At 51.2% G+C, this 27000-nt stretch overlaps 9 protein-coding genes across 9 annotated transcripts; 6 read left to right on the forward strand and 3 right to left on the reverse strand.

Annotated features, from left to right (window-relative positions):
- Positions 1-239: 239 nt before the first annotated feature.
- On the forward strand, positions 240-1222 carry N0V96_001331 (uncharacterized protein; the record flags this gene model as incomplete). Its single annotated transcript, XM_053192029.1, has 2 exons — positions 240-326; positions 377-1222. 2 exons carry the CDS (start codon positions 240-242, stop codon positions 1220-1222), a joined length of 933 nt encoding a protein of 310 aa, XP_053050637.1.
- A 479-nt stretch (positions 1223-1701) lies between these two features.
- Positions 1702-2718, reverse strand: N0V96_001332 (uncharacterized protein; the record flags this gene model as incomplete). The annotated part of the gene is made up of 1 exon (XM_053192028.1): positions 1702-2718. The coding sequence occupies one exon, from the start codon at positions 2716-2718 to the stop codon at positions 1702-1704; it is 1017 nt and encodes a 338-aa protein (XP_053050636.1).
- A 1098-nt stretch (positions 2719-3816) lies between these two features.
- Positions 3817-5124, forward strand: N0V96_001333 (uncharacterized protein; the record flags this gene model as incomplete). Its single annotated transcript, XM_065756209.1, has 5 exons — positions 3817-3975; positions 4074-4152; positions 4213-4353; positions 4438-4524; positions 4574-5124. 5 exons carry the CDS (start codon positions 3817-3819, stop codon positions 5122-5124), a joined length of 1017 nt encoding a protein of 338 aa, XP_065615449.1.
- Positions 5125-9304: 4180 nt separating this feature from the next.
- Positions 9305-11201, reverse strand: N0V96_001334 (uncharacterized protein; the record flags this gene model as incomplete). Its single annotated transcript, XM_053192026.2, has 2 exons — positions 9305-10499; positions 10699-11201. The coding sequence occupies 2 exons, from the start codon at positions 11199-11201 to the stop codon at positions 9305-9307; spliced, it is 1698 nt and encodes a 565-aa protein (XP_053050634.2).
- A 6480-nt stretch (positions 11202-17681) lies between these two features.
- N0V96_001335 (uncharacterized protein) lies at positions 17682-18761 on the forward strand (the record flags this gene model as incomplete). The annotated part of the gene is made up of 1 exon (XM_053192024.1): positions 17682-18761. One exon carries the CDS (start codon positions 17682-17684, stop codon positions 18759-18761), a length of 1080 nt encoding a protein of 359 aa, XP_053050632.1.
- Positions 18762-19263: 502 nt separating this feature from the next.
- N0V96_001336 (uncharacterized protein) lies at positions 19264-19815 on the forward strand (the record flags this gene model as incomplete). The annotated part of the gene is made up of 4 exons (XM_065756210.1): positions 19264-19464; positions 19540-19553; positions 19607-19716; positions 19775-19815. 4 exons carry the CDS (start codon positions 19264-19266, stop codon positions 19813-19815), a joined length of 366 nt encoding a protein of 121 aa, XP_065615450.1.
- Positions 19816-20748: 933 nt separating this feature from the next.
- N0V96_001337 (uncharacterized protein) lies at positions 20749-21196 on the forward strand (the record flags this gene model as incomplete). The annotated part of the gene is made up of 2 exons (XM_053192022.1): positions 20749-20885; positions 20962-21196. The coding sequence occupies 2 exons, from the start codon at positions 20749-20751 to the stop codon at positions 21194-21196; spliced, it is 372 nt and encodes a 123-aa protein (XP_053050630.1).
- Positions 21197-22019: 823 nt separating this feature from the next.
- Positions 22020-23573, forward strand: N0V96_001338 (uncharacterized protein; the record flags this gene model as incomplete). The annotated part of the gene is made up of 3 exons (XM_053192021.1): positions 22020-22412; positions 22482-23210; positions 23277-23573. 3 exons carry the CDS (start codon positions 22020-22022, stop codon positions 23571-23573), a joined length of 1419 nt encoding a protein of 472 aa, XP_053050629.1.
- A 2711-nt stretch (positions 23574-26284) lies between these two features.
- N0V96_001339 (uncharacterized protein) lies at positions 26285-26635 on the reverse strand (the record flags this gene model as incomplete). The annotated part of the gene is made up of 1 exon (XM_053192020.2): positions 26285-26635. One exon carries the CDS (start codon positions 26633-26635, stop codon positions 26285-26287), a length of 351 nt encoding a protein of 116 aa, XP_053050628.2.
- Between the last annotated feature and the right edge of the window lie 365 nt (positions 26636-27000).

Here is a 27000-nt window from a genome sequence, read left to right on the forward strand (position 1 = left end):
ATAATGGACGACGGCACACCATGATATTGACGAAGCCATTTTCTACGTCGGCCAGAGAGGCTCGGTGGCTGTACTTGAGTTGTCTGAGTGGTATTGTGATTTTAGTGGTGTTCTTCAGTCATACCATATGGCCACATTTCGACATTCATTCAATCGACTTCTCAAGAGAAAGGACCGGAACGCAAACCAGTCACGCAAGTTCGTACGATCAACATGGCGCAAATAATGAAGAAGATGAGATGTATTACCTCGGATCGAACAAGAACGAGACGTCAGATTCGCAGAGGCTGAAGGAGTTGAAGTATGCCGTCATTCTTCCGACATTTGTAAGTTCTAGTCGCTGGAGACAGAGATTATAGTTGCTAATCAAATATAGAGTGGACACATGCCGCTGGCGATGGAGTTCCTGCAGTCTTATATGTGCCTTTGTACAGATCAGTCGAAAATCGATTTCCACGTCGTCGTGTCAGACTCGAACGAGGTTGTAATGTTTCAAGATGCAATGAAGAAGTTGAAGTCCTGTGGGCCAACCTACAGTATTTTCCCGACGCCAGTGATGAACATTCACGGGCCGAAACCGAAAATCAACATCATCAACATGTTCGACATTCTGCCCCCTGTATTTCATTCCATGACGACCGGGAAAATCACGGGCGATGATACGTCGGCACTTCTTAAAGAACGTGGAAAGTACCAATATCAGACAATCAAAAAGATGTCAGCAGCGCTGGAGCTTGAGTATGACTACGCGCTCTGGCTGGACTCTGAGGCTATTGCAGTGCAGCCGTTCAGCATGCGTCAAACCTTTGATGCTTATGTCAAGGCACCCACAATCTGGAGGTCAAGAATGACCAACGACGATTTCATGCGGAGACTTATCGGCGCCGCTGCAAACGTTCTAGATCGATCTATGGACTCATTCGGACCCGCCTTTTGGAACCTGGAGAGTGTGGAATGGATTTTTGAGAAGGATATGATCAAGGATCTGGTTCAGTATGTTGAGAAGGTTCACAAGCAAGACTTCTGGACTGCGTGGGTTACGCATGGCGGACCGTTCGAGGTGAACCTTCTCAACATGCATATCCAAGCACGAAAGCTGGAGACGACGAACCCCCTGTTCACCAAATACCGAATCATCGAGACTGAGCGAGAGATGCAGAAGTACGGCATGGGTAAGTCATCGATCTCAATTGTGTTTCAGCCAGCTATCATCTATGACTGAAGGCTGATCGTTCCAAAAGTCGAACCAGCAAAAGCTGTGATCGACGCCATGACAGGAACTGGCCTCCTAGAGAGGGGCTACAAGCTGTTGGCAGTCCCAGAAATAGTACCAAAATTCTCGTCCATGCTACGCGAAAACGGTCAGAGCCTCTTTCGACTTGATGATCTCGACGTTGGTCCACCTGAAGCCATCGATCGATTCCTGTTGGAGACGCCGATAAACATTATATGCTCGGGAGCTCCGCCGTTGCATAGTTGGTGGGAAGAGCGGAAGAAGAGCATTTAGATAGCGAGTTTTGATCAATAATACCCCGTTTGTTTTGTCACTCCGGTTCCATCTTCAGTACGCTGGTACAAGTGGTGCTATGAAACGATGATCCTATTAAAGAGACCTTCCCTAGATACAAATTATTGACACTAGCATCGCGACTGCTAAAGAGACGAGAGGAAAGTGCTCTGTGATGTTCCTCATTCTTCAGCCTAGCACCTCAAAGTAATGCGGGACACATGGCCAACAGTGCTATTGCCGGATGACACAGCGCCCGTCACGTACAACACCCTGCGAGGGTGGTGGAAGTCCAGAGCTACCGAAGATGCAGCCCCAAGAAGGGGCGAGGATGCAACAACGGTCTTTCCTCCGTGTACCAAATCGATTCCGAGAACCTCCAGAGGACCGTTTGTGGCAACATAGGCTGTTTTACCGTCTTTCGACAAGGCAAAGTCATCACCAAAAGTGATGTTGGTGGCCAGAGTCTCCACGGAGCCAGTGGCCGTTCCGGTGGTAAGAGAGATGGGGACTCTGCCGAATAGGCCTTGGTCCAAGCTCACGAAATAGAGTTTGTTATCCCGGATGCGAATGCCGTTGACGGCAACGCCGATGCTCGAACTCGATGAAATTGGAGCCATTTCGGGCTCAGCAAGGACCGTCTCGACAACTTTAGTGTACACGTTCAGTCTGAGGACGGTTCCTCGGCCAGAGTCGGACATGAGCAGGTTCTGCGTATCATTTTTGGCCAAACGTGCCATGCCATTGAGCTGAAGAGCGGATGGGATAAGTGTGACGAGCGATAGCACAGCTGGCTGGAGCACATTTCCGTTGTGCGAGGTACGGAAGTTGCGAAGGTCGACTTTCCACAAGCCATTTGAGTTTTCGGTTGCGGTCAGGTTTGACCCGAGGACGTAGAAGACATCCTTCTCGCCGAGTTCAGTGATTCCGAGGAGGCTGTTAACACCGTCGATAGTGACAACAGGAACTGGCGCATACTCGGCTTCTGGCGATAGACCGAAAAGGGTTGGGGAGGCTGTGGATGTGACTAGAAGGTTTCCATTCTCCCGAACCGCAATGTTCTCGAGCGATTGTGTTCCGGGGACGGACTGCAATATCGTGACCTCACTTGCGTTCCGCCAATCGCAACCAGTAGTAGGGGCTGATGAGACTGGCAAGGATAGGAGAGCTGCCAGTCCCAACAATTGAAATCCGAATAGTCGCAACGTCATTGTGTTGGTCGATTCAGAACAGAATGAGAGCAGGGTATCGAAATGAGAAACATTAGTAGAAGATGAATTGAAATGGTTCGACTTGCGGAAGTGCCGTATTTCAAGCCTTCCTGAGTTGCATGGAGTTAGAGATAGTACTGCTATTACCGAAGCTGTCAGCGCGAAAAGGGAGGTAGTTAATTTACAAAGTGGATGGCCAAGGCCCACTGCGGAATAGTGACATCAGTTAGCTGCTTGTTCTGATCACGTCAAGTCGTGAATACAAGCTCCTACCCCTAGCAGGCATGACTCGGCCGAGTCGGTTCGGCAATGATAGTGTACAAATGGATCTGAGATCCAGTCTTCGTTATAGATGCTGCAGACAGAGATCAGATGTCATATACAATCGCTCATCAGATTGTGAAGACGAGTGCCAACTGAGTTGAAATTGGATGCGTGGACTGGGAGTGGGCGCACAGTTTCCCGAGACAGACAATTTGCCGGATCGATACTACTGAAGGATATTGATCAGACCATAAGGTAGCCAGGCTGTTCTTGAGTAAAAAGATTTGCCTTGTTGGTAGGGTGCCGCTTTGCCGATGCTTCAGCAGGTAATATTCCGGCGAAAGCCGTCTTCTCTGACTTAGCGTCATCGAGGCGACGGCATGTCGGCAGTGCCAGTATTGTTATGCGACTCATGCACTGACCAAGAGTTCCAGACCGAATGCGACTTATACAAAAGACTTGGAGAGTTCACATCAGCTTGTCTAACTTCCTTAAATCCAGGATCTCGGAGAATGATATATTATTTCCGGCTAAGTAAAAAATCGTTCATTGGCTCGAGCACAGTTTTGAGGTGTTTGGCAAAGTTTCGTGGCGCCATATTGTGGGACGAAGATCATTGGATCCACGTTCTAGTTGTCAGCCAGTCGCATATTATCGCCGTAACTCCGTGGCCATGTCGTTTTCGCTGCAGCTACGTCACTGGGAATGCATTCACCAACGCATCTTAAATGACCTCGTAGCCAAGACCGTTTTCCATCGTTGAAGTAGCAGATCACTCAAACTCACGGAATCACGTCTAGAGTACAACCAATACAACAATCAAAATTGATCAAGATGGCCAAGACTTTCCAATTCCAGGACATCCAAGTCAACTCTCCAGGCTTCGGCGCTATGGGTCTGAGTTTCGGCCTGGGAAGCAATCTGAGCTTGGAAGAGGCTGAACCCGTTCTCCTCAAGGCAATTGAGCTCGGATGCACATTCTGGGATACAGCAGTAAGTCAATGGCTGTCAAACAGTCCCCTCAACACCGTTGCGCATGATCCCTATTTGCGTATATGCTTTCCACGAGGCACTAACCTCTTCGTGACTAGGTTGTTTACCAGGCTGGTGTCAACGAGAAGCTTCTCGGCGACTTCATTAGAAAGCACAACGTTCGCGACAAGGTGTTCAGTCAGTGGTCCCCAAGTATTCTCACTTGATTGGCTGTAACTGACTTTCTTGTACTTTCAGTCGCTTCAAAGTGTGGATTTGACGTTTTTGGCTCTGGCGGCATCACCAACTCTGCTTCTCACATCAAGGAGTACATCGAGGGCACTATTGAGAGACTTGGTTTCACCCCTGACCTCTACTACCTTCATCGCATTGACCCCAGTAAGCTTCCAAGCCACGAATGAAGATGAGAGGAAACTTCCACTCACAGGTACTTAGACACGCCTCTCGAGGAGTCCATCACAGCGCTCGATGAGATCCGCAAGGCCGGGAAGACGAAGTACATCGGTCTTTCTGAGTGCTCAGCTGTCACCCTTCGCAAGGCCAACTCAAGTAAGTCTCACTTTTAGACGTGCTCAGACCCTTCACTAACAACCCGTAGTTGCCAAGATCGATGCTCTTCAAGCCGAGTACTCAGCTTTCGAGACCATTCACGAGACTGACGGGTTGATTGAAGCTGCCAAGGAGCTCGGAGTTTCTTACGTGGCTTACAGCCCCCTGGGTCACGGATGGCTCGTTGATGACTTCCAGTACAAGAGCCCAGACGACTTTGCACCAAACGATTTCCGTCGCGGAAGTGAGTTACAACTGGAAACAAGAAACTATGTCGCCCAGGCGCTAATAAAACTATGTAAAGGTCCCAAGTTCCAGGGCGAGAACTTCTACAAGAACAAGGCTATCGTTGATGAGATCAAGAAACTTGCTGTGCGTAAGGGAGTCACTCTGCCTCAGATTGCTCTTGCCTGGGTTGCCGCGCAGGGCATGATTCCTATCCCTGGCACAACAAAGGCCAAGAGATTGGAAGAGAACTGGGTATCAAGAGACGTTGTTTTCTCTGATGAGGAGAGAGTGGAGATGCGGAAAATTATCGATGCAGCCAAGCCGCACGGAAACAGATACAACCCAACCCAGCAGGCTATGGTTGGACACTAAGCTAGACGTGCAATATACGACACTATGAAGATTCGTTCATGACTGAAAGTTCTTTCAAGATTTTCATCGAGCATGTGACCTTCTGATAGCAAGAGATAAGTACACACCACCGCCACTGACGACACAAGAAAAAGCAAATTGAAGCTATATGATGTAGAAGGTTCTTTGCCGAGCGTTTTTAACCCATTGCTTATCCCACATGCCAATCTCGAAAAAGCCAACTCTTTGTACCACTGGACCAGATCTCGAATGCCAGCTGGAACTTAGTCTAGCCATAGACTTGTAAGGCGTCTCCAAGAGAACTAGGCCAATCTCGACCAAGTTTTCGTTGTTAAACAGACTCTTGGAGTTGCCGAGTCTCAAGCAGTACAACTTTGTTTTTGGAAGCAGAAATGGGCTCGTATCCATGATGACAACGCCGCCGGCCGATGGCTCTGAACGCCTGGTAAGTTTGAAGGGATTGGCGATTTGCTTAAACATCGAATAGCACTTGGGAGTTCCTGTTACAGTAACAGAATCTGTTATGAGATGTTTCTCGGAGATAACAGTCTCCACAGCGTAGTTTGTGAGGCCTATAACCCCCCATTCGAGCCCTCCAAACTCGAAGTCAGTCTTGAGCGAAGTGCGGCCGAAGAACGGTTCAAGAGGCGTATCAGGAACCGATAAATCGTTGAAATTCTTAGATTTCGGATTGAGCCATTCCATACCGCCCATTCCAATCTCAGTCGGCCTTTGGGAGGAACCTCTGGCGTACGGGTACCGCACACGACCATCAACTGAAATCCATGACCAGGACGGAAGCCACATGGATAGGGTCTCAGATTGTGTTGCCGGAATAGCACTGAATGTCGCGGAACTCTTGAGGGGCGGGGGCCAGCCCTTGTCTTTTGCTGGTCTATGTGTACTAAGGTCGAAGGACGGCTTCCATGAAAGTCCTCTCTCGAGATCACAAAACCACATCCCAGCTACATAGCTGCTGAGAAATCGGTCGGGCCGGCGTATATTTTGCTGAAAGTGCGCCGCTACACCGGCGATCGCAGGAAGTCGATCTTCTAGTTTGCTGAGAGATTTGCCGGAATAGGCTTCGACAACGCGGAGCCACTCATCTAACCACGGCTGAACCCGCTCGAAGCTATTGAATAGCATTGTTCTGTCGGTTATCCGAGCCCAAGTGACGCGGAAGGGCGGAGCCATAAACGGGGGCTCTGATCGACTAAACCAACTGCTGATCTGAGGGTATGCTTCGGATGCGATGGAAGCCCGGCATTCCCAGAGTACTTGGCTCTTGGTAAAGTAGATGATTCTTTTCGACAGCTGCCTCTCCTGGAAGCACCAGCCACGGGAAAATAAGGGGCCGTTGGTTATCGACTGGGCCCAGTCTGTCATGTAGGGCTGGAAGGTGACTGACATCTTGGTCCTTACTTCGTCAAAAGTCTTTGTGCAAGGCCGCACGTGCATATCTGGATTGGGACCTCGAGGGAAGAAGCAACCGCCAGTTCCATCTTTGGAATCCGATGCGACAAGAGTGCAGACAGCCATGGAATAGATAATCTCCATCAGTGGCAGCTCGCGGTCCTTGTCGGCCTTGTCGTCTTGAACAATACACAAAGAATCGATCCAGAGCCACCCGATATTAAGCTCTCTCGCAATCTTCACGGCATGCCGGAATGTTGGAGATAACTCCTCATGACGAAGACCGACACGCATCATCTGCTCCAGATTCGCCTTTGTCGTTTGTGGCACACTTTTGGGATCTCCCCAACAGTGGCTCAAGGCGGTGTACGAGGGCCCGAAGCCGCCTTCGTCTCGCTTCAAACCGGCCGAGAGCACCAGGACAATGTTTTCGGCTTCCTCGCCGACACGTAGTAGTCTTGTAGGCGAAGCGAATTTGTGCTTCAAAACAAGCTCCCCCACGTATGCGCATTTCTCGCTGTGCCTTTTCTGGCATTCATCCAGCCAGGAGTTCAGAAGCTGAAACACCTTGGGGGAGTCTGCCTGTGCCGCCAAAGGGGAAAATTGCTTCTCGGCTAGCTCAAAGTTCTTTGTTTGGCTATATGAGTCCCAGTTCGTCACGTACGTACTAGGTTTCTTGGAAATGGCATCAGAGTGGGCGTTGAAGCGAAGCTGAGTGACGCGATTGCCCCAGGATAGCGTCAAAAACGGACCGGATCTTTTATCCAGAGAATCCCTCCTGGTAGGGGTAGTGATGTGCATTTCGTCGGGTCTGAGCATGGAGTAAACCGGTGACTTCGGGTGCCAATACTGGGGCCGTGAGGTAGTCCAGACAGTCCTCAGTACAATTCCAGTTTTGTCAATGGTAACTCCAGAGTCGCCTTTCTGCCCTGCTTCAAGCGCATCGAATATCAAGGTACAGAAATGACATCCTTGTTGAGCTGAGAGCTGAATTTTCTCAACGGCACTGTCACAGTTATAAAATGAATGCGAGATGGTCGAGCCTGGTTCGAACAACTTTGTCGGTAGTCTCAAGCATTCAGTGCATGGCTCCTTATGAGGATGTTCTTTGGCTCGAGCCATGGGTGATAAGATTAGCTCAGCCATTGATCAGGATTGCGGAAATGTCATCGTATGATGATTGATTCAGTCATCAAAGTCCGAGGAATAATATGAAAGCAACTATAATCCGATGATAATGGGCAAAATGTCTCAGTCTTAATATAATTGGAAGACTAATCAAATGGTTCGCCATTGCCTGCTGGAGCCTACCGGCCTGCACAATCTCTGCCTGGCACAATGCCTTCTGGGAAACGGCCCAATTCCAACTAGTCAGCGACTTATGGGGTGGCTGCATAGAAAGTTCAGCTCCTGCAAGCCACAATGCAACCGCAGTCGTGGTCGGTGGCCCTTGTCTGCCCAAAGACATGATAATCCGCGAATCATGCAAGCGTGCAGGTGGCTCAGACTGGAAACAGACAAACCGGAGACCATTATCAGATATCAATACGAGAACCTTTCAACTACGCAAATGGCGATAATCATGATGCTTGAGAACAGAAGGCACCTCTAAAGTGAGAGAATTCGTGTGTCTTAAGCGTGTGAGAATCTATTTTGAACCCTCGCCCCCCCCGCCGCGGAACCTAAATCAAGACATCTGAGAAAAGTCGAAGTATTTGTTTTGGTTATTCTGCCTTTACTCATCGCTCGGGCGGTTCTCGTTATCTTTTACACAGTAGTAATACACAGTATCAGTGGAAACTCTCACTGTCTCAATAGACCATTTTTTTCCCCCGGATTTTCCACCTTTTCAACTTTCCCTCCTGCAAAGTTCACAGCCACGGATCGATCACAGTCGAAATATTAAACATAAGAAGTGCAGATGCTTAAAATCTCGACACGAGTGAGCTGTGAACGTCCTTATGTAAGGCCACACTGGTATCATCTGAGAGTGCTTTCTAATCGCTGCAACCGGTTCAAGTAGACCGTCCGTGGCTCTGTGTTGAGCTGATAGATCGAATGCTAGAATGAGATGGGAGTTGAAAACCAGCAATTTCCGATAATGGGACGGGAAACCCCACTTTCTTTCCTTAGGATGATATGAAGGCCTTGTCACTCGTCGCGCCTGAAAATACGTGGAATCCTTACGTAGTGATTAGATTGGTAAATAAGCAGAAGTGCTGCAAAGTGAAGCGACGTGTGAGCTTGTCGCACCATTCCCATTTCAACTACATCTACCCTTCCTACTTTTGAGTTGTTGTGCAAAGACATGTCTCTTGAGATGAGCGCATCAGCCGAGGCAGTGTTCAAGTATGAAAATGAGCCGTGTTTCAGTGCCTTCCAGTGCTAGCGCTGACGGTCTCACTGACTTAGGATATCCACCGCGTCGATCAACTGCTGCAGGGCAGTGAGGTACAAGGCTATGTGCGTACTTAAGCGTAGGCAACAATGCGACATACGGTCTTGTCACTCCGTACTCATCATTCGTGCATTGCGTACGGAGAAGTTGCGGAACATAAGTGGTACTTGAGACTTCTTCAATAGCCCAGAGCAATCTCAGGAAGGGCGCCTCAAGTGAACGGGATAATTCTGTGGTGATTGAAACTTTTCCAACATTGACAAGTAGTGATGGTAACTTTTATATTACGCTGCATACATGTAGCCGACCGTATATTCTAGCACACTGGGGTATCACGCGCCATCCACCATCGTCATAAGGATTACTCTTTCAAGCCTTCTCGCCCTTGATCACCTTGTTGCGACCAATTCCAATCATCTGGAGCATCTCCCTCCAGAAGGTGGTAGGGGGCTCGTGCACCATAGCGTGCTGCTCATAGGCCTCGATAATGGGGCGGTCCCATGTCAAGTCCACTTCATGGGGCTTAAGCCAGTGAGTGCGCTTGAGGACCTTCCAGAAGATGAACAGGAGAGGCGCGACAAGCTGCATCGTGTAGTTGGAGAAGAAGCCTCCGACATCGAACTTGGGACGGAAGGCAGACCATCCATAGACGAGAATGACAATGGTCTGCAGGAAGAGGGCAACGTAGGCACCGTAGGGCTGGAGGTATCCGCAGTAGGGCAGCGTCTTGCGGTCGAGGCCCTGGGCCTTGCATGCGTGGTAAAAGTTGATGTACGTGATGGACATGACGAGGTAGTTGATAACGCCGCCGCCCGTGATGAGGGCCAGCAGCCAGTTGAGCACCTTTGCGGAGCCGCTGCCGCACTGCAGGAAGGAGAGCAAGGGGAAGACCATGGTGACGGCGAAGCAGTAGACGGGCACACCGTTCTTGGTGGTCTTGCGGAGCAGGGCCGGGGCGCGACCGTCGAGCGCCAAGCTGTACAGGGACCGGGTCGCGCAGTAGACGTAGGTGTTACCGGCGGAGAAGATGGTAGTGAACAGCAGAGCATTGACCAAGTGGGGGAGACCCTGGATCTTGAGGTTCTCCATGGCCATGACCCACGGGGAGGCAGCGGCGGTGCCACCGCTGCCGGTTCCGGTGATGTAGATGTCGATGAGGGTCTGGTTGTTGTAGGGAAGCACGATGCCGCACGTCAGGGCGGCGCCGACAAAGAAGAGGCCGAAACGCAGGTAGACGGTCTTGAAGGCGCCCTTGATGTACAGGCTCGGGTGCTTCGCCTCGGCGGCGATCATGGAGATGTATTCCGGGCCGACAATGGTGAACGTGGCAGTGGCCAGAGCACCCATGAAGCCTTCCATGCGACCAGTATTACCCTGCGTCATGTATTCCGCGAATGCGCCGGGCTCCTTCCAGTATCGGAATCCATAGGCATCATGAGCGGGGTTTCCTCCGACCATCGTGATGAAGGTGAAGAGGAAGAGGATGAAGATGAGCAGGACCTTGCCGCCTGACAGCCAGAATTCAGCTTCACCAAAGATGCCGACAGCAACAACATTCAGTAGACTAGAATCACACATTGACGTTTAGCATGCATACACAACAAGCACCACCGAGGCGAGAGGAGAGAGAGAGAAGGAGAACGAGTAGGGTCACGGGCGGGCACACGACGAGCTCTAGATTGTCCGGTCGGTCTAGTTGCTTGTCCCTGGAATGGAGGGGGAAAAAAGAGTCAATCGTTCCCACGAATTGGTATGTGACTTACCCGTACGCGATGATGATGGCGATGCAGAAACCCGCTGTCGGACCCGGCTCCGTAATCTTTTCGTTCCAGAAAGAGCACACGAGATTGAGCGCGGTAATTTCGAATGGGATAAGCAATGCCTCGTAGATGAAGTAGTTCCAGCCAACCATGAAGCCGAGAGCATCGTCAACCCAGACACCAGCCAGACGAATGAAGCCACCAGACACAGGCATGTAGGTGCTCATCTCAGCGATGGAGTTGTTAACGAGGGCAACGACGCAGGCGTAGAGGGTGTAGGCGATGAGCAGACTTCCGGGACCGCCCTTGGCGAGGCCGCCGCCGATGGTGACGAACAGGCCGGTACCGATTGTGCCACCGATGGCAATCAGTTGAATCTGACGGTTGTTCAGGCGGCGCTGGAGGCCATCGGAGTTGTGTCGTACAGAGGAGCCATAGCTGTCGAGAGAGACCCTATCGTTTGGGACGGTCTCAACCGGGCCCTTGAGTTGCTCGGAACCCGACATGGTGAAAGAGCGAGCTAGTTCAAGCGCAACGGCTTTACCTGGACTCTTTCCCCGTGGAGGTGTGTTGACGAGAGACGGAGGGAGGAGACCACTGTGTGCATGTGGAGGAACGAAGAAACGGTTCAAAGCCAAGTGGAAACCGTGGGCACAAAGAGGAGGGCGTGCGGAGAGAGGAGAGAAGGAAGTAAGAGAGAGCAACGAAACGTTTCGAACGGAGGCACGCGAGGGAATCTCGATGGGGGAGAGTTTAGTTTTAAGGGTGGCAGCAGACAGACAGATCGATCAGCGTCTCGTCTGGTCAATCGACCGGGGAAAAACTTTTGCGACCTGGGCGAACTTGTTCTCTCTTCCCAAGGCAACGTGCCACATGCCACACAGTGTACCGAAGAGTGAGAAGAAGAATGCGCCGCGCCGGGCTACTAGGTATACACACACCCAAATGCAAAAGCTTTTCTGCATTCTGCAGCTGAACAACCCACAGGCCAGACCGGTACGAACTCTGAACCAACCCGACCCGCGGGCTCTCGGCGTAGTCTGTAGTGTAGGTAGATTGCATCAGAAATCCAGGGACAACGAGGAAAAGTATCCATACAGAGGGCCAGGAACGTTGCAAGTCTGTGTGGAGTTTGACTGGGTTCGTCCCTGATTCCGTACGCAGGCGTTGTTGTGTTTGCGCCCCATGCCCCATGCCATCCATGGATTTTGTGTCGACCCCATCCCAATCCTTCGGCGCGGCGCTGGTGCTAAGGCAGAATATTTCCGCAATGTCGTCATTCCCTGTCTTAGCGTCCGCTTCTGAATGCATCTTTCCATTGGACGGGGGTGGCTTGGCTTGGCTTTGGGGGAGACTCGAGAGGTGGTGGGCTACGGAATATGGGTGCGGCTGCGGAGAACGGAGTGCTCGCCCGTGCCAACATGGGATTTGTCGCCGTGTCGCCGTCTTCCGCATCGATGTGTTGTCTGGGATTGTAATCAGTTTGCCTTGACTAAGACGTACAACTACTACCCTAGTTGCGGCTTATCGATATCAGAGTGGCAGAGATATCGGAATACAGCGTTCGCCTCGCAGGATTGAGGATGGGGGAGGCGCAATCTCCAGCTTTATCTGCAGGGACACATTGCCATCTCAGGCAATTCTATGCGGGGTTATCAGATACGTATCCCCCCTACTACATACACTACACACTATACAGTAGGTAGGGAGTACGGATACATCCAGGGTTCTCAGAGCCGTCGGCTCGTTCGCTCATCCCAATCTCACTTGTCAGCGCTGTCTGAAGGGACCACAGGACCACAAGGGTTCACTTGCTGAGGGGAAAGAATGGGAACCTGTTGGAGTATTAGTCCGTGCCTTTGTGGGTGGGCGCAAGTTTGGCGAGGGACCACTTGGTGTGTGTCGGACACTGAACCGTGATTGTCGGGAGGCAGCCAATGAGCATCAGACGGACTCATGCAAAGGTCATCTTGTCGCTGCTGAGAGCCTGGGCCGTGTTCATCAGTAAGGTGGCACGAGTGGCCAATCTCCCTTTATTCTTGTGTGTTTCGGGGAGATGCCGACAGTGACAACATAATGGAAGAAAGCCTGACTCCTTCTCCTGCAATCCCACTCGCCGCAGTGGGATGACATGATAGGAAAACTTGCCCTCAAAACCAAGGCAGCAAGGCAGAATGGTGCAAGGCTGGGGACGAATCCTGGGAGTATCCCGTGACACCATGTCGCAGTACTTTTTTGCCCAGCTCATCTGAGCCAGTGAGGGAGCAAAGAAATAACCAAAATTTGTCTTTATGTCATCTAAACGCGCAAGAAGGAGCCAATCATTATCCGTCGCAGTTTCGCAGTTTCGCACAATAAGGTGGTGCAAGATGCTAAGAAAACCAACCAACGAGCGTGTCTCAAAAGACTCGACCATTATCCACTTTATATGCAGCCGCCAGTCAATGCCCAGCCAAGGGATGTGGACACTTTTTTTCGTTCTTCCAACGGGGGGAAATGAGGTGACCCCACAGGCTGAGTCGGTGGGCGGCAAGTTAGCGGAGGAGGGGGGGCTGTTCGTCAAAGAGCCTACCGCAAGCGGTGTGTCCCCGGTGAGGAATGTCACTCACGATGCATCAACGAGTCGACGTTGAAAGAAGCTCATCTTTCAGGGTCGGCGTCGAAGGGGTCGATCATCAAGCGCGCTGATAAGGACTTGTGGTGTTTGAGCCGCAATGTCTGTCCGATAGGATAGGGCAGGTGGTGCTGGGCACGCGTGCGCTCTCGGCGCTGGGCGCTCTCATTGAGTTTTGTAGGGATCCTGAGAAAGCAGACCCAGGCAAAGCCGCAAAGCAACCGTGGCACCGTGGCACCCCTCAAGCAAAACGACGGCGGGCGCAAGGGTGAAGAACTATGAGAGACGGGCTCCCATTTGCCAAGGTCTCGTCTTACCTTAAGGAGGAGTGGAGAATGGCACGACGCGCAGGACGCCGAGTCCTACGGCGTGGAAGCTACCGATGGCTTGATTGGAACGGAACCGTAGAGTGGACATCGGTGGATCCCTTCCAATACCGAACGGCCCCACCCCTGCGGGACCGAAGAGGCTCCACTTTGCCGTTTCTCGAATGCCTGCCGCTTGACCCGTTTCTGTGTGTCTTGGCGCGTTACTGGTCCTTTTGCAGCTTTGTGAACCCGCAGCAAGGCTTTTTCTCTCGCTCGATGACGTAGGATACGCGCTGCAGGCGACGAATAATTGTGCGCGGACTCGGGCCCGTCGAAGAAAAGATCCATGCATGAGGCGTGTGTGTCTTGCCTTGGTGTCAGACGACTTATTCCCGTAAAGAGACTCGACTCATTCTCAAAGGAGCGATTTTGTGGCAATTGTCCAGTAGCGAGAAGTCCGCGGGCCGGCTGGCTTCGGCTACAGACATCGATCGCGCCGGAACAATTCGATGCATTGACCAATTATCTAATGCCAACCTGGGCTGTCAGATTGCCCTGTTACGACTGAATTCAAGGTTTCGCAGAGTTTTCGCCTCTAGTTCCTCAAATCAGGCGATAGATTCGCCATGGCGAGCACTGTGCGAGAGAAACTCTCGGGTTAATTAAAGGATTGACTTTTTTTTGTGTTTGTTGCACTCAGTGTCCAATGGGCTTACCCGTATGCTTCACCCATCATCCATGTCGCACCAGTGAGCCTATCCCTAGACCGAATCTCTAATTAAATGTCGCAACTGCTTCTCATCCTTGACAACAACACCTCCGGAGCTTGTGACGGCTGGCTATGCACGTGTTTGTATGAATGAAACCTGGGCCTGGATTGCCCATCTAGACCCTGACTTGCCTAATCGCATCTTGAAGTACATAGTTCGATGAGTTCTTTCCATCAAATTTTCACCATAGACAAGCAGCAAATGCCATGTCGGTGAGCCATCACAGCCAGAGTAATCCAATTCCAACTCCTTCGCGTAGACATTGTGAAATGACGCTGGCTGTACTCGCTTCACTCCCCAGGAGTTTGCAGTCTACATATTCATCTACCGATAGACGATCTGCAACTCTAGAAAGGGTTTTGAGATCTATAATTATCTCTTCCGGGCTAGGTCAAAAGAGCACAAACGGCCTGTCAACTTTACCACAAGGCTGAATCAGGCCAGAATACCCCGAAGAGACGTAAGACAGGGACAAGAGCCTACGCCTAGGGTGCAGATAGCAGCTGCAATAACATGCCGAACGTGGCTATCCGGACAGAGTATGATCTACGGCTGCGACTTCCTTTCCAAGTTGTTGCAGTTATCAACTACCCTTGCACTGCTTTGCATCTGACAGATACGGGACCAGCAATAGTCCCCGAAGCTACTCCTCGAGCCTGCCAGCAGTCCAGTACCTTATCCAGCTCATAGGAACGGCACGGACGGGTATGCAAGCAGGGGCTTTGAGCTGCAACCTTCTCATAACAGCACAGACTCAGCCTTATCTTTGACGGCGCACACACCATACCAGTGACATGAGGCTCAGTAGAATATTCAATGAACCTTTATCGTGCTAGGAGCTGGATATCCATCTCACGGGCCCGTACTAGGCATACAAACAGGTAACAGCGTGAAGACTCGCACGTACGTGTGCCTTGGTGAATAGCCTCGAGGCTGAAGTAGACAAATGGACCTAACGCCGGTTGGTCGTTATTGTAAGGGCAATTTTTTTGCCATAGTATATGAGCGGGCATTCCCAAAATCGTATCATTTTTACTGTCTGAATAAGAAACCATCAACAACCATTCCGATTGTCGACCACACATGCGTGACTTGTTCGCGGATTTCTTACAGTCCAACCTTGATGTGTGAATGGAATTTTGTCCTGGAACTAGATTGAGGCAAAAGTGCATTGATGAGTTAGTAAGTGTAACTACTTAGACAAAATGAGATTTAATCACAATCTGGATCTTGAACAATTTGCGAGGGTTTGAAAATGGCGCAAAAATATATGTTTCTATAGGTTGTGTACATGACTTCAAACTGTTGCCTGTGTCGTGAATCTAGTTGATTTTGAGGCCACCCGCATTCACGAATTCGGTTCTCGACAATTTGCCATACAAGTCGGGCAAAACTAGGCGCAGCTGACCATAACGTTGAGGCATTTCCGACATTATGCCGCACTTTCAGATTCAGGCGAGTTGCTGACAGAGCACAGGGCCCAATCACGTTTGCCGCACTCCCGAGCGATGTAGCGCTTCAACGTTTCTTCATCGCCCGCTTACTTAGGCAGCCAAACAAAGGAGCCAATTAACTGTCTGTTGCACGTGCAGGAGCATGCTCAGGCAACGCTTGCCGTTTGGGCCTGTCACGGCTCATTCGATGTTGCACATGACCTCATTCATCAAAAACATGTCACCACGCTCGACCGCCAGGCTTTCGTTTCACTGCAATCCACTCAATCAGTATCATGTTCGAGGCGCTACTTCTGCTACAATAGTTTGACCTGTGCAACTGTTCTTCGAAGCCGTTGCTCAGCCAGCCCAGATAATCATCATTGGCTTTAGATCCAGAGAAGAAGACGTTGAAAGAGCAAATGGCACAAGTCAACACCAACCCCGATCTTCCGCCAGACTACACGGTAGATGCTGGTACTGTCTCAGAGAATTTGCCGCCAGATACACTTCGCCTGGCTGGCCGATTCATCCATTCCGCCAACACCCGGAGTGCGGATGCGCCGGGGATCTTCGAGATCAACCACCAGATAGACTTCCTGCGAGAAACCGATAGACTAGTAGAGTTCAGCCGCATCGACTACAGCATCAAGAAACGGCCTAATGAGTCGAATCATCTGCCCGAAATTGTCACAAACTCGAGGCACATCTTCAACTTGGAACGCCCGCCCGCTATTCTCCAGGAGACTTTCCCGTACTACATCAAACCAACATCCCGAAGTGGCCTAGGTAGTATCGGGCTTAAGTTTTTGAAAATCGGCAAGAGCGAATGCAAAGCCTGGCTAGTGGGTCGGCGGAAGGCGAGCGACAGGACCGAGTATCACGAAGCGCGAGAGCTACTGTTCGACGTTCGCCGCAACAACCAAGTTTTCGACTGGCTTGACGGTAAGGGAACAAGGATAGCGGTTGAGGAATCCAATAGCGGCATGTATAGTCTCAACATCCTGGTATCCCTGGACCGGGCGATGCGAGATGCGCTGGCGGCCGTGTGGTGTACCAGGCTTTGGTATTTGAGAGCTGTGCTGTTCCATAAGAAACGTACATGGAAAGACAGTAAGTACCTGATTCTCCCTCACCGCGACTTGAATGGCGGGATCGCTTACCGGACCTCCACCAGGGAAATACATCATGCAAACCTGCACATGGGATCTGCCAAAATGAGATTTGGAGCCAATAGTTAAGCTTAGGACGCGGCTTGTTGCCTTTGTAACTTATAACTTATATATATTTCAGCAGCCAAGACCTTGTGATACTCTTTACTCTCCATTTGTAAGCTCCTTCCACACTACATGTCGTGGTTACTCCATTTAAGATCGGATCCGAAGCTCTTGATAACGGATATGGGCCCGCTTTTCGAACCGGGGCTGCCGACGCCGATGCCGAGGCCACTCCTTCCAGGTCCCACGTCACCGGAGTTCTTCCGGCAAAATTTGCATCGGGAAGGCGCTTGGGAAAAGCGCGCCTACCCTACCTTAACTTGTGGTCTGACATCATCGGCACCATTCTAGAAACTGCATTCAACCACATTCACGCGGCGGCATTCGCAGTTCACCACTCCCGCCAGTCATCTTCCCGGTTGCGAACATCAAACCTGCATGAGGTGAACAACCGCATCCGCATCTGCATTTACATCGCATCCACATTAATTGCCTGACTCATCAACTGGTACTCACCGAACCCACTCAGCACGATCACTGATCAGCGCTGTCAAATTCACCCCACCTATCGTCGACACTACTCTCAACACCACCCACCTCATTTCACCGTTCTCCCCGATAGACGGCATCACCTAGCTACGAAAATGGACGGACCATATGCTCGAGAATTGGCAACTGCCATTGCAGCCATCCAACACGGCGCCAAGCTTAGCCGCCGTGTTCTCGTCAAAGATGACAAGGGCGTCGTGACAAAAGAGGACCTCAGCCCAGTCACCGTTGCCGACTTCGCCATCCAGGCCCTATTGACGAGCACACTGCACGCCGCTTTCCCCGACGATAAATTTGTGGGCGAGGAGTCCGCCGCCGACCTCCGCGAGAACCCCAAACTTCTTGAGTCTGTATGGGCGCTGCTGCAGCAGGTCGAGAACGACAAGACCGCCGACTCATTATGCAAGCTGCCTACGTCACCAGAGGAGATGTGCGACATGATTGACTGGTGCGGCCTTAGCGACCCTTCACCTACTGGCCGCTTCTGGGTGTTTGACCCTATTGACGGAACAAAGACATTTGTGCGGGGTGAGCTCTACGCCATCAACGTCTGCTTGATGGAAGAAGGGAAGCAGAGTGTTGGCATCGTCGGCCTGCCGCTGCTCTCGGCCGACGCGAAGGCGCCCATCAACAACGACTCCATCGACCCCACCGGTACCGGCAGCATCATGTTCGCAGTCAGAGGGCACGGAACATTCATCCGGCCGCTCCCTGGCCCGATCGACTTCGAGCCCACAAAGATCCCCCGCCACGCCGACGTGGAGACGCAATCCCTGGTGTCAGTGACATGCATCGAGGGCTCCGAGTCTGGGGCTCCGGGTATCCACCAAAAAGTCGCCGAACGCCTCGGTGTAGCGTACCCAGGCAACGATCTGCTCGGTTGGGTGCTTCGGTGGACGGTCCTTGGTCTCGGCCAGGCGAATTGCACGTTCTGGGCCTACCGGCGGCGTGATCGTCTCGCAAAGATCTGGGACCACGCGGGCGCTATGTTGCTTTTTGAGGAGGTTGGCGGGAAGGTCACCGATGTCGACGGCAACCCGGTAAATTTCGTAGCGGGACGGAAGATGAAGGCAAACTACGGTTTCATCGCGGCACCGCCGTCGGTCCACGCCAAGGTTTTAGAGGCTGTGAGGGAGACACTGAAGGAGGAAGGTCTGCATGAGCTCTTGGGTTAAGGTGTGTTTCAATCGTCAGCTTTTTCGGAAATTTAGAGACAATCGATACCTTTATTCTCATTTAGCAGCGCCCGTTTGACTTCTAATCTATCCGCGCACTATGGTATCTGGAGAACGGAATTTGCCTCCGAAAATGTGAAATATTCGCCTAACTGGTGCCCTTACCGCCATCCACGCGTTGCGCGGCGGCAAGAGTCATGTAAGCTTCAAGTAGTTTAAGGTTTCTACCTAATGTATCAAGCTTCACATAGTTACGACTCGGTAAATGGGTAAGGTACTCAGCTTAGTCAACTATCTCATCAAGTACTCCGTGCTTTTATCCCGCCCGGCCAGACTTGCTAGGAAGCTCTTGCTGGTATACTAGAAACCTATAAAACACAGCACAACTCCTAGAAACTCTTCCGTCCATCTTTGGAATCACCAGCTTTGCTAATCCCACACTCTTTTGCCCATTCACTTCTTCCACTCTTTCAATACTATTCACTCATCAGCTCATTTCGCCATGCGCGTACTCGCTACTCTTCCTCTTCTGGCCATGGCTGCCCTTCAAGTCGCTGCTGGCGACTTTTCAGCGACATGCTCTGGAACGTCCTACTTCTCTACCAGCGTTAAATCGTACTGCCAGGACACCTCCCAAGAGGACTCTTATTCGACAGACTTGGATCTGACCAAGTGCCTGGCCAATGTCGGAGGCAAGGTCGTCGTAAGTCTTACACCCAGAAGCTCGAGCTCTGTGTGGCTACAACGTTGAATTCAAATTAATGTGGTTTATTCGCAGTGCCGTCCTTCCAAGTACGCCATACCTTTTGAAGCGAGCCGATTGTTATACTGACATGTTGTAAAAGCCCATCGTTCAAGTTCTGCGACTGCGGTCTTGGCGGCGACAAGAAGCAGATCTTGAACTGCCGCTGCACTGATTCCACCGGAACGAAGAGACCTTCGTCCCTGAACCTGGGTAAGATTATCATGGGAAGTTCATCCATTATCATGAAAGTACCGACTAATCGGATTAGACACGTGCTTGAGCAACATCGACGGAGACCTCAAGTGCTAGAGGCCCTCTCAGTTGGCAACCTCATTTCGGAGTAAGGTAGTGGGGTATTGAGGAAGAGACAGGACTATTAAACTAAAATGGAGCATAGCGAGCGCACTTCTTAGTTGCTATTGAATAGAATATTCAGCGCTTCATCCCACTGATTCAGGCTCAATGCGTCGAGAGAAAGAAGTACACTGATGTCTATGAATTCAGTGAATAATGCGCATCATCGGTGCTCGTAACCGTGGAGATCATGGCTCCCTCCTCACAATCTCAAAGCTCGAAGCGCCAAGGTTTACTGTCAGCGCCTCACAAACTGCTTTCTTGGCGACGACTCGCGTTATCAGATTGCACCTCGCTTTTCTGAACGGCCTAATCTCTCACAAGTCACCTGGGCTGCGCGCGCCAACGGCATCGCCAGACCGACCGCCCGCAATTCGAGCTAGTAGCCTGACTCGCAGTACGAAATGCGGTGATTTTAGACACCGCCCAAGCCTAATCTTATTCTCAGCAGCGAGCCAGGCCACGACGCCGGGGCCGCCGGTGCCGTAGTCTGGAACAATAATCAATTATCCTTTCTCTGCTTCATCTGGAAAGCACGGATTTTCTCTCGCCGCAGCGCTCTACAATAGGGAATTACTGGGTCAAACATGAGACGAGGCGCCCCAAAGCATCGGGTTCGATCCGAACTCTATCGAATTAGTTCGTCTCATCGCAATCTGTCTAGATGGTATCGGGGAAAACGCTCATGGTTTGATGCCGAGCCGTTGGCATGACTCCCGTTACGAAGTGCCCTGCCGACGTTATATAAGAAGATGGAGGTTAAAGACGAAGGGAGTTATACGTTGGTCCAGCCTTTCAGCCTTCAACGCCAGTCACTCATTCGCTCGTTCACCAGTTGCTCAAGTCTCTAACTTCAATTCACTCTTTCAAAACTCTTTTTTCGTCAACATGAAGTTCTCCCTCGTCCCCGTGGCCATCGCCCTCTTCTCCACCGCCTACGCCGCCCCCGGCGCGCCTGCCGCTGAGAACGTCGAGCTCGTCGCTCGCGGCAACTGCCCTGCCGCCCAGGACTGCGTGTGCACGGCGTAAGAACAACACCTCTCTCATCAACCTAGCATTGAGATATGAATGTTGGACTGACTGTGATATTCTGGGATATAGCAAGTTTGATAAGTACGCCAACCCCATAGAGTATGGTTCCACCGTCTCGGCCCGCATCTCTGGCGCGGACCGAGGGCTGACGACCTCGGACTGGCGCGGCACCAACGGCTACGGAAGCTCCTCTTTGTGCAGAGTCACGGTCGACCGCGTGTGCGGCAACTGCCGGGCCTGGAAGACGACGACGGAAAAGTGCGGATACTACAGCAGGTCTGACTTCAGCTGCGTCAATGCTTAAGTGACTGCGGCCTTCATTATATAGTGTTTTTGATGCGTAGCATTAGCATTGAATGTTTAAGCGGATTCTATTGCTCAATTAAGTCTGGTTTCAATTACTGAGATGCGGGAACAAACCTTGTGAAACGTATGGTGCATATAATTCAACTGCATGATGGTAACATTTGCATGTTGGAAGGAGACCTCTTCTGTAACATCCGGTTTTACAGATTGTCGCTCTCAGTCGCGATTATGCCAGTACCTTAGAGTGAGGGAGCACCCATACCCGGCGGCGTTGGTTGCATCGATTCTCATTGGAAAAAAGGTGTGTTACTGAAAGCGATGAAGAGACCGTCAGACGGGAGGATGATGACGATCGGGTTCCCATGTGTCGCAGTCTACGCCTTGGCGCTGACATCTCTCGGCTATCCTGCTACCTTATTAGTGCTCTCGCAGCAGCAGCCGTGGTGGAGAGTGACCTGTCAGATAATTCTCCGCCTTCTATGCTACCATCAACGTCGCATGCAACTTATTCGCGGAGTCAATTGGCTTGCAGTATGGAGTTTGGGTTGACCGTCTCGAACGAGTGGAACATTGAGGCATGCGCAGGGATGGGAGTTGATAGGGCCAGTCGTTGGGCAACTGTACGAATGTCACAGATTAGGACTAGTGCTGCCTCAGTTGCATGGGTAGCTTACTGTGTTATGGGACATGATCTTTGGATATAAATGTAGATGTTGAGCAGAGCTTTTCCGATTTGATTCATTTTGAGAAGAACAGTGTCTTGATCCGACCAGACGTTTTGCCGAATCATAAGTACTCATTGCGTATCTGCATGAACCATAATGGCGCCTTCTCTTATCGATTCATATGGCTACAAGTTTCGCCAGACGGAGCTTCACATGTCAGCAGAGCAGCTTGACCCGCTGAAGCATAAGTTCGATGAAGTGGGGTCAGAGGCCCTCGCAGCTCTAGATGGCATGTTCCCTCCCCCGCCGCCTCGGGCTGGGTGGTACGCCAAGGGGAAGCAGGAAGACCCACAGCCTGATCGCGATACATACGCTCTGCTTCGGGACCATCGCGAGAAGGATCCGAGATTGATGAAGCTCTGGGACGAAGTCAACGCCGTGCCTGAGTGGGTCGACTGGGACCAGATCAAGCGTGGGCAGGACGTCTTCTACCGCTATGCACCTGCTGCAGTTACTGGATTTGCGTTCCAGGGACTGCTTGCTACGACTGTAAGTTTAATGACTCTAAAAGACGCGGATGTGAGAAACTCTCGTCGAAAGTGCTAATGCGATCTACAGGGAGCCTCGTACCGACCGGCAGAGACATTGGTTCGTACAGGCGGGCATTCCGCAAAAGTCGCCAAGAACAGACTTTTTGAGACATTTCAGCTCCTTCTGCAGGTCACAAAATCCCTCGACGACATCAAGCCTGGAGGCGAAGGCTTTGCCTCAGCCGTGCGCGTCAGGTTACTGCATGCCGCGGTGCGAGGACGAATCCTGAAGCTCAACGCACAGCGTCCTGGATACTTTGATGTCGGTAAATACGGCGTCCCCATCAACGAACTTGACTCGATGCAATCTGTGTGTGCATTCTCCACCAACCTCGTATGGCTGGCTCTGCCCCGACAGGGTATCTACGTTCGCCAACAAGAAGCTCTAGACTACCTCGCTTTATGGCGATGGGTCGGCTACGTCCTGGGTACCCCTCACTGGATCTTGGAAACACCTGAACGGGCATTGGCGTCTATGGAGTCACTTCTGAAGGCCTGCCTTGCCCCGAGCAAGAACTCTCAAGCCTTGGCGAATAACCTGGTCATTGCTTTGGACGGCGTTGCTCCGATCTATGAACCGAAAGAGTTCTTCGAGGCCGGGACTCGCTTCATCAACGGAGATGAGATGTGCGATGACGTCGGACTTGGGAAACCGGGTCTGTACTGGGATGCTGTCATCAGAGGTATCATCTGGACTCTGATGGTGATTACGTATATGTCGCGTTCTATTCCTGCCTGGGATAGATGGCAAATCAAGGTAAGCCCGCTATGAAGTTGAATACGCCTACACAATCATTCCTACGTGCTAATCCAAAGTCGTCAGACATTCCGAGCTCTGTTCTGGGATTACATCGTGGAGAACAAGGATACCCTGAAGGGAGGGTACAAATACGAGTTCAAGTACGTGCCGCATCATGATGCGAAGACTGGCGCCGAGACTGCAGATGGGCCGCGACCTACGAATGGTGTGGGTCATTTGGAGGTATTTGGCCTTGTTGGCTTTTCCATTGCTATGTTACTTGCGACCGGGCTCCTGACTATTGTAGCTAAGTTGGGCTTCTCGTACATGGCCAGCAACCCTCTGCAGGCCATCATCGCTGGTAGCCCTCTGAAGCCTTGATCAAAGGAGACTTGAGGATTTCGAATGTATTGAGCTAATGAAGCAATCCGACCCTTGAAATAGTCTTGCAGTGAATGGTGCTAGTTGCCTTGTAAATGTACAGTTCTCGATCTTAGCCCCTCCTAGACTTCCTATCTCCCATCTCTAATCTCCCATCTTCCAACACCCCCTCTCCCAAATTCTCGTATTGGGAGGTATTCCTACAAGACACAACGGAGTGGCAACTCCTCGTGATAGGTGCTTAATGTCTCTCCCTTATTAGGACTTTCGCGCTATCCCTGGCCTACACATCCTGTCAATCTTGGCCCGTAGATGCTTTTTGGGAGCCACCGCCATCGTGCATGCCATCACCTAGCTCTTGGGACGTCTAGCCGCGATTATTTATACGTAACCTGCATGAACCAACTGGCAGACATGTCACAACACCACCATCGGACCCTCAACACTCTAGTGAACGCACATCATGCGAATGAATCCTACAGCCTAGACTACAGGTGTAGGGTCGCACACTGAAACAGTAAAAGCTAGCTATAATCCGCTATGGCCCCCACGTGGCGTTGGGGAACTGTGTTTTAGCTTCCCCCGAACTCGTCGGGGCTGAGATAAAGTGCAGCTTAGTCTGACATGGAGGGTAGCTTAATCCCTGTTTGTTGCGGCTGGAGGGTACAGAACGAGAACGCCATGGTAAGCATGATGTCTTTCCCATGCAGCCTGCTCGAGTCACACTTTCCAGTTTGACGATGAAGGGAGGGAGGTTGAGGCCAGCCTTATCACCATATGGGAACACATACTTTCACATGGCCTTCACAATGACATAAAGTCTCAAGAGGTTTCCTTCGTCGGCTGACAACGATTCAGCGACATGTGAAGCCTGTCTTTACTTTTGTTGTCTTAAAGGCCGAGATTATCGCCAGTGAACCATCATGGGAGCTTCCATATCGACAGAGCAGTGCAAGAGCCATTACAACACGACTGTGGACTGCAATGTCACCACGAACGGATCTGGAGGATTCCAGACTATCGCTGGCTATGAGCGCGGCGAAGTACCTCCTGAGCCGGACATCGCGGGCATCGGTGTACGTATAACTGCCACTAATTGTTCATTTAGTGTTGAGGAGTTAACATGTCTTCAAGATTGTAGCCGTCTTTATCGCTGTCGCATCTTTCGCCTTCGCCATTGGCGTGTTCGACGTCGTATGGACCGCAGTAAAACATAATTCGAGGAAGCATCAAAGGTAAGACGCCGTCTTCAGAAATCAAACGAATTTGGATGTCAAGCTGACAGCAAGCCGTGGAGTGGGACCAAGACTTCTGGTTTCCAAAGACCACGTTGGGCTAGCAAATTTAGCCGATCGAAGTTTTTTCAAGCTCTCGTCGTCTCTTGCAGCGACCAACAGGTCTTCACAGGCGGTGCCTATCTAGTTACCATTAGGTTTTGGAAAGGCTGCTTCATAACCGCTTACCACTACAACATTGTCGCAAACATGCTACTGCTCACTTGTGCGACGCATCTCATGTCCGTTGTAATTTCAAAGAACTACTTCGAAAGGCTTCCCCTTGCTTGTTTACGAGTCTTTTTTATCACGGCCGTATTCGCCATGACTGGGCTTTTACTGTCCAATCAGAACGCCAGTAACGACATACCTTTTCCAACAAAGGTGCCGCCCAGTAGTGAAACAGACAGCTTGCTATTATCTCAGGCTGTGTGCTTTCAAAACGGAGAAGACGGGGTTGAACAGTTGAAGCACCTCCTGCTCGACTCGGTGAGAAATGGAACGGCGGCGGAGAAGGCGCTGCTCCATAGCACTCCGGGAAACTACATCCAGGGCTGGAATCTCTACCTAATCATTCTGATTTGGTACGGTGTCTCCATTTTTGCAGAGTTGGGCCGATGCTGTTATCGAAGTAGGAAGAAAAGTCGCGAAGCCGTCGATAATAGTGGTTGGCGCAAGCGCGACAACTGCTTTGTCAGATTTATCTCCGGTATTGGTAGATTCTCCTACGGAGTATATCTTCTTGGCGGAATAGGCATCTGCGGAACAACAGTAGTGATGCCAAGCCTATACATCATGAATCTGAGACGTTGGGTGAAAAGGTCACGATGGCTTGAGCTGGACGAAGGCGGGCAGAGTGGAGAAGACGATGCAACCTCCTTTGGGCAGCTTGTGCCTATTATTTTGGTGGGATTGACGGCATTCACATTTCTCTCCATACTGAGTGGTAAGCCGTTGCGCAGGCCTTCATTTTCTTCTCTATCTGTTTAATGGCTGACTCTTGACCAGAAATGTGTCCCGACGGCCGCAAGTCTTACCAAACCAAAGACGGTTACGCATCAGTCACCCAACATCGCAAAGGGAGTGGTCATCTGTGATGAGAAAAGTCATTGCCGATGCACTCTCTGCTTGACGGAAGGAGCGCACCTAAATGTGTGCAGTATGATCGTGCGATGAACTTAACTTTCAGGTATCTGTTATTACTTGCCTTGCTTGTGCTACCTGATCAGACGGCGGGTCAGACGGAGGACTACGCTTGCGCGATGGGCGATTCAATCGGAAATATTGGATATTAAACATGAACTGCCAAAGCATTGGATCATCATGTTTCCGTATAATGTTGCTCTGCTACATCGAGCGGTCTTTTCATGTTCTCTCTTTTGTTTGTAACTTAGGTACAGTCTAATGCATGCCGGGGTATCACGTAAAATGTTCGTTCTATCGGTACTTCAAATCGTCCCTCTGAGCCGGTCTTGCACCAGAGTGCGCCGCGTCTAGTTCGGGCGTGTTTGATGCCGCAGCATCAAGCTCGTAAGTTGGTTGCATCGCGGAATCCATCTCTGCCCGTGGCTCTGGAACTGCGAGCTCGTTCACGCCGCCACCATTTCCTCCCGATCTCTGTCCATCCTTTCGTTCGTATGCCCACGCCGAAGAGCCCGCTTCCGTCGTAGGGCTTGCATCGGCCGAGCTTCTCTTCTTCTTTCGCCACAGGAAGAAGATTCCCGCAATAATCAGGATTCCGCCAGCGACACCTCCGACCGCAGCACCGGCTATCGCTCCGGTGGACATTGAAGTTGAATCGTTCGTTCCCGACGGCGTGGCGGTGGCCGTATTCGCGGTCGTGGCGGAGGCTCCGGCAGTAGTGGTTGCGGCCGTGGATGCTGCAGTCGCAGTCGCTGAGGCTGTGGCAAGTGTCGAGCTCGTCGATGACGTGGAACAGGATGAGGTGCTAACTTTCTCGGCCCAGAAGATATCTGAAGCAAGTGCTGTCGCCGTCGTGGGAGTACACAGCAGGGCGATTCCGTTGGAGTTATCGCGGTATGTCCCGTTTTGCCCGGATTGGCAGCACCATCCACCATTGTCGAGCTTTCCGTCGACCCCCCAGAGAGTCCAATCTGAATTAGGGCACTATGATGGAAGCGCAAAATCAGCGT

Source organism: Colletotrichum fioriniae (assembly GCF_027942845.1).
Source record: "Colletotrichum fioriniae strain IMI 355084 chromosome Unknown scaffold_1, whole genome shotgun sequence".
NCBI lineage: Eukaryota > Fungi > Ascomycota > Sordariomycetes > Glomerellales > Glomerellaceae > Colletotrichum > Colletotrichum fioriniae.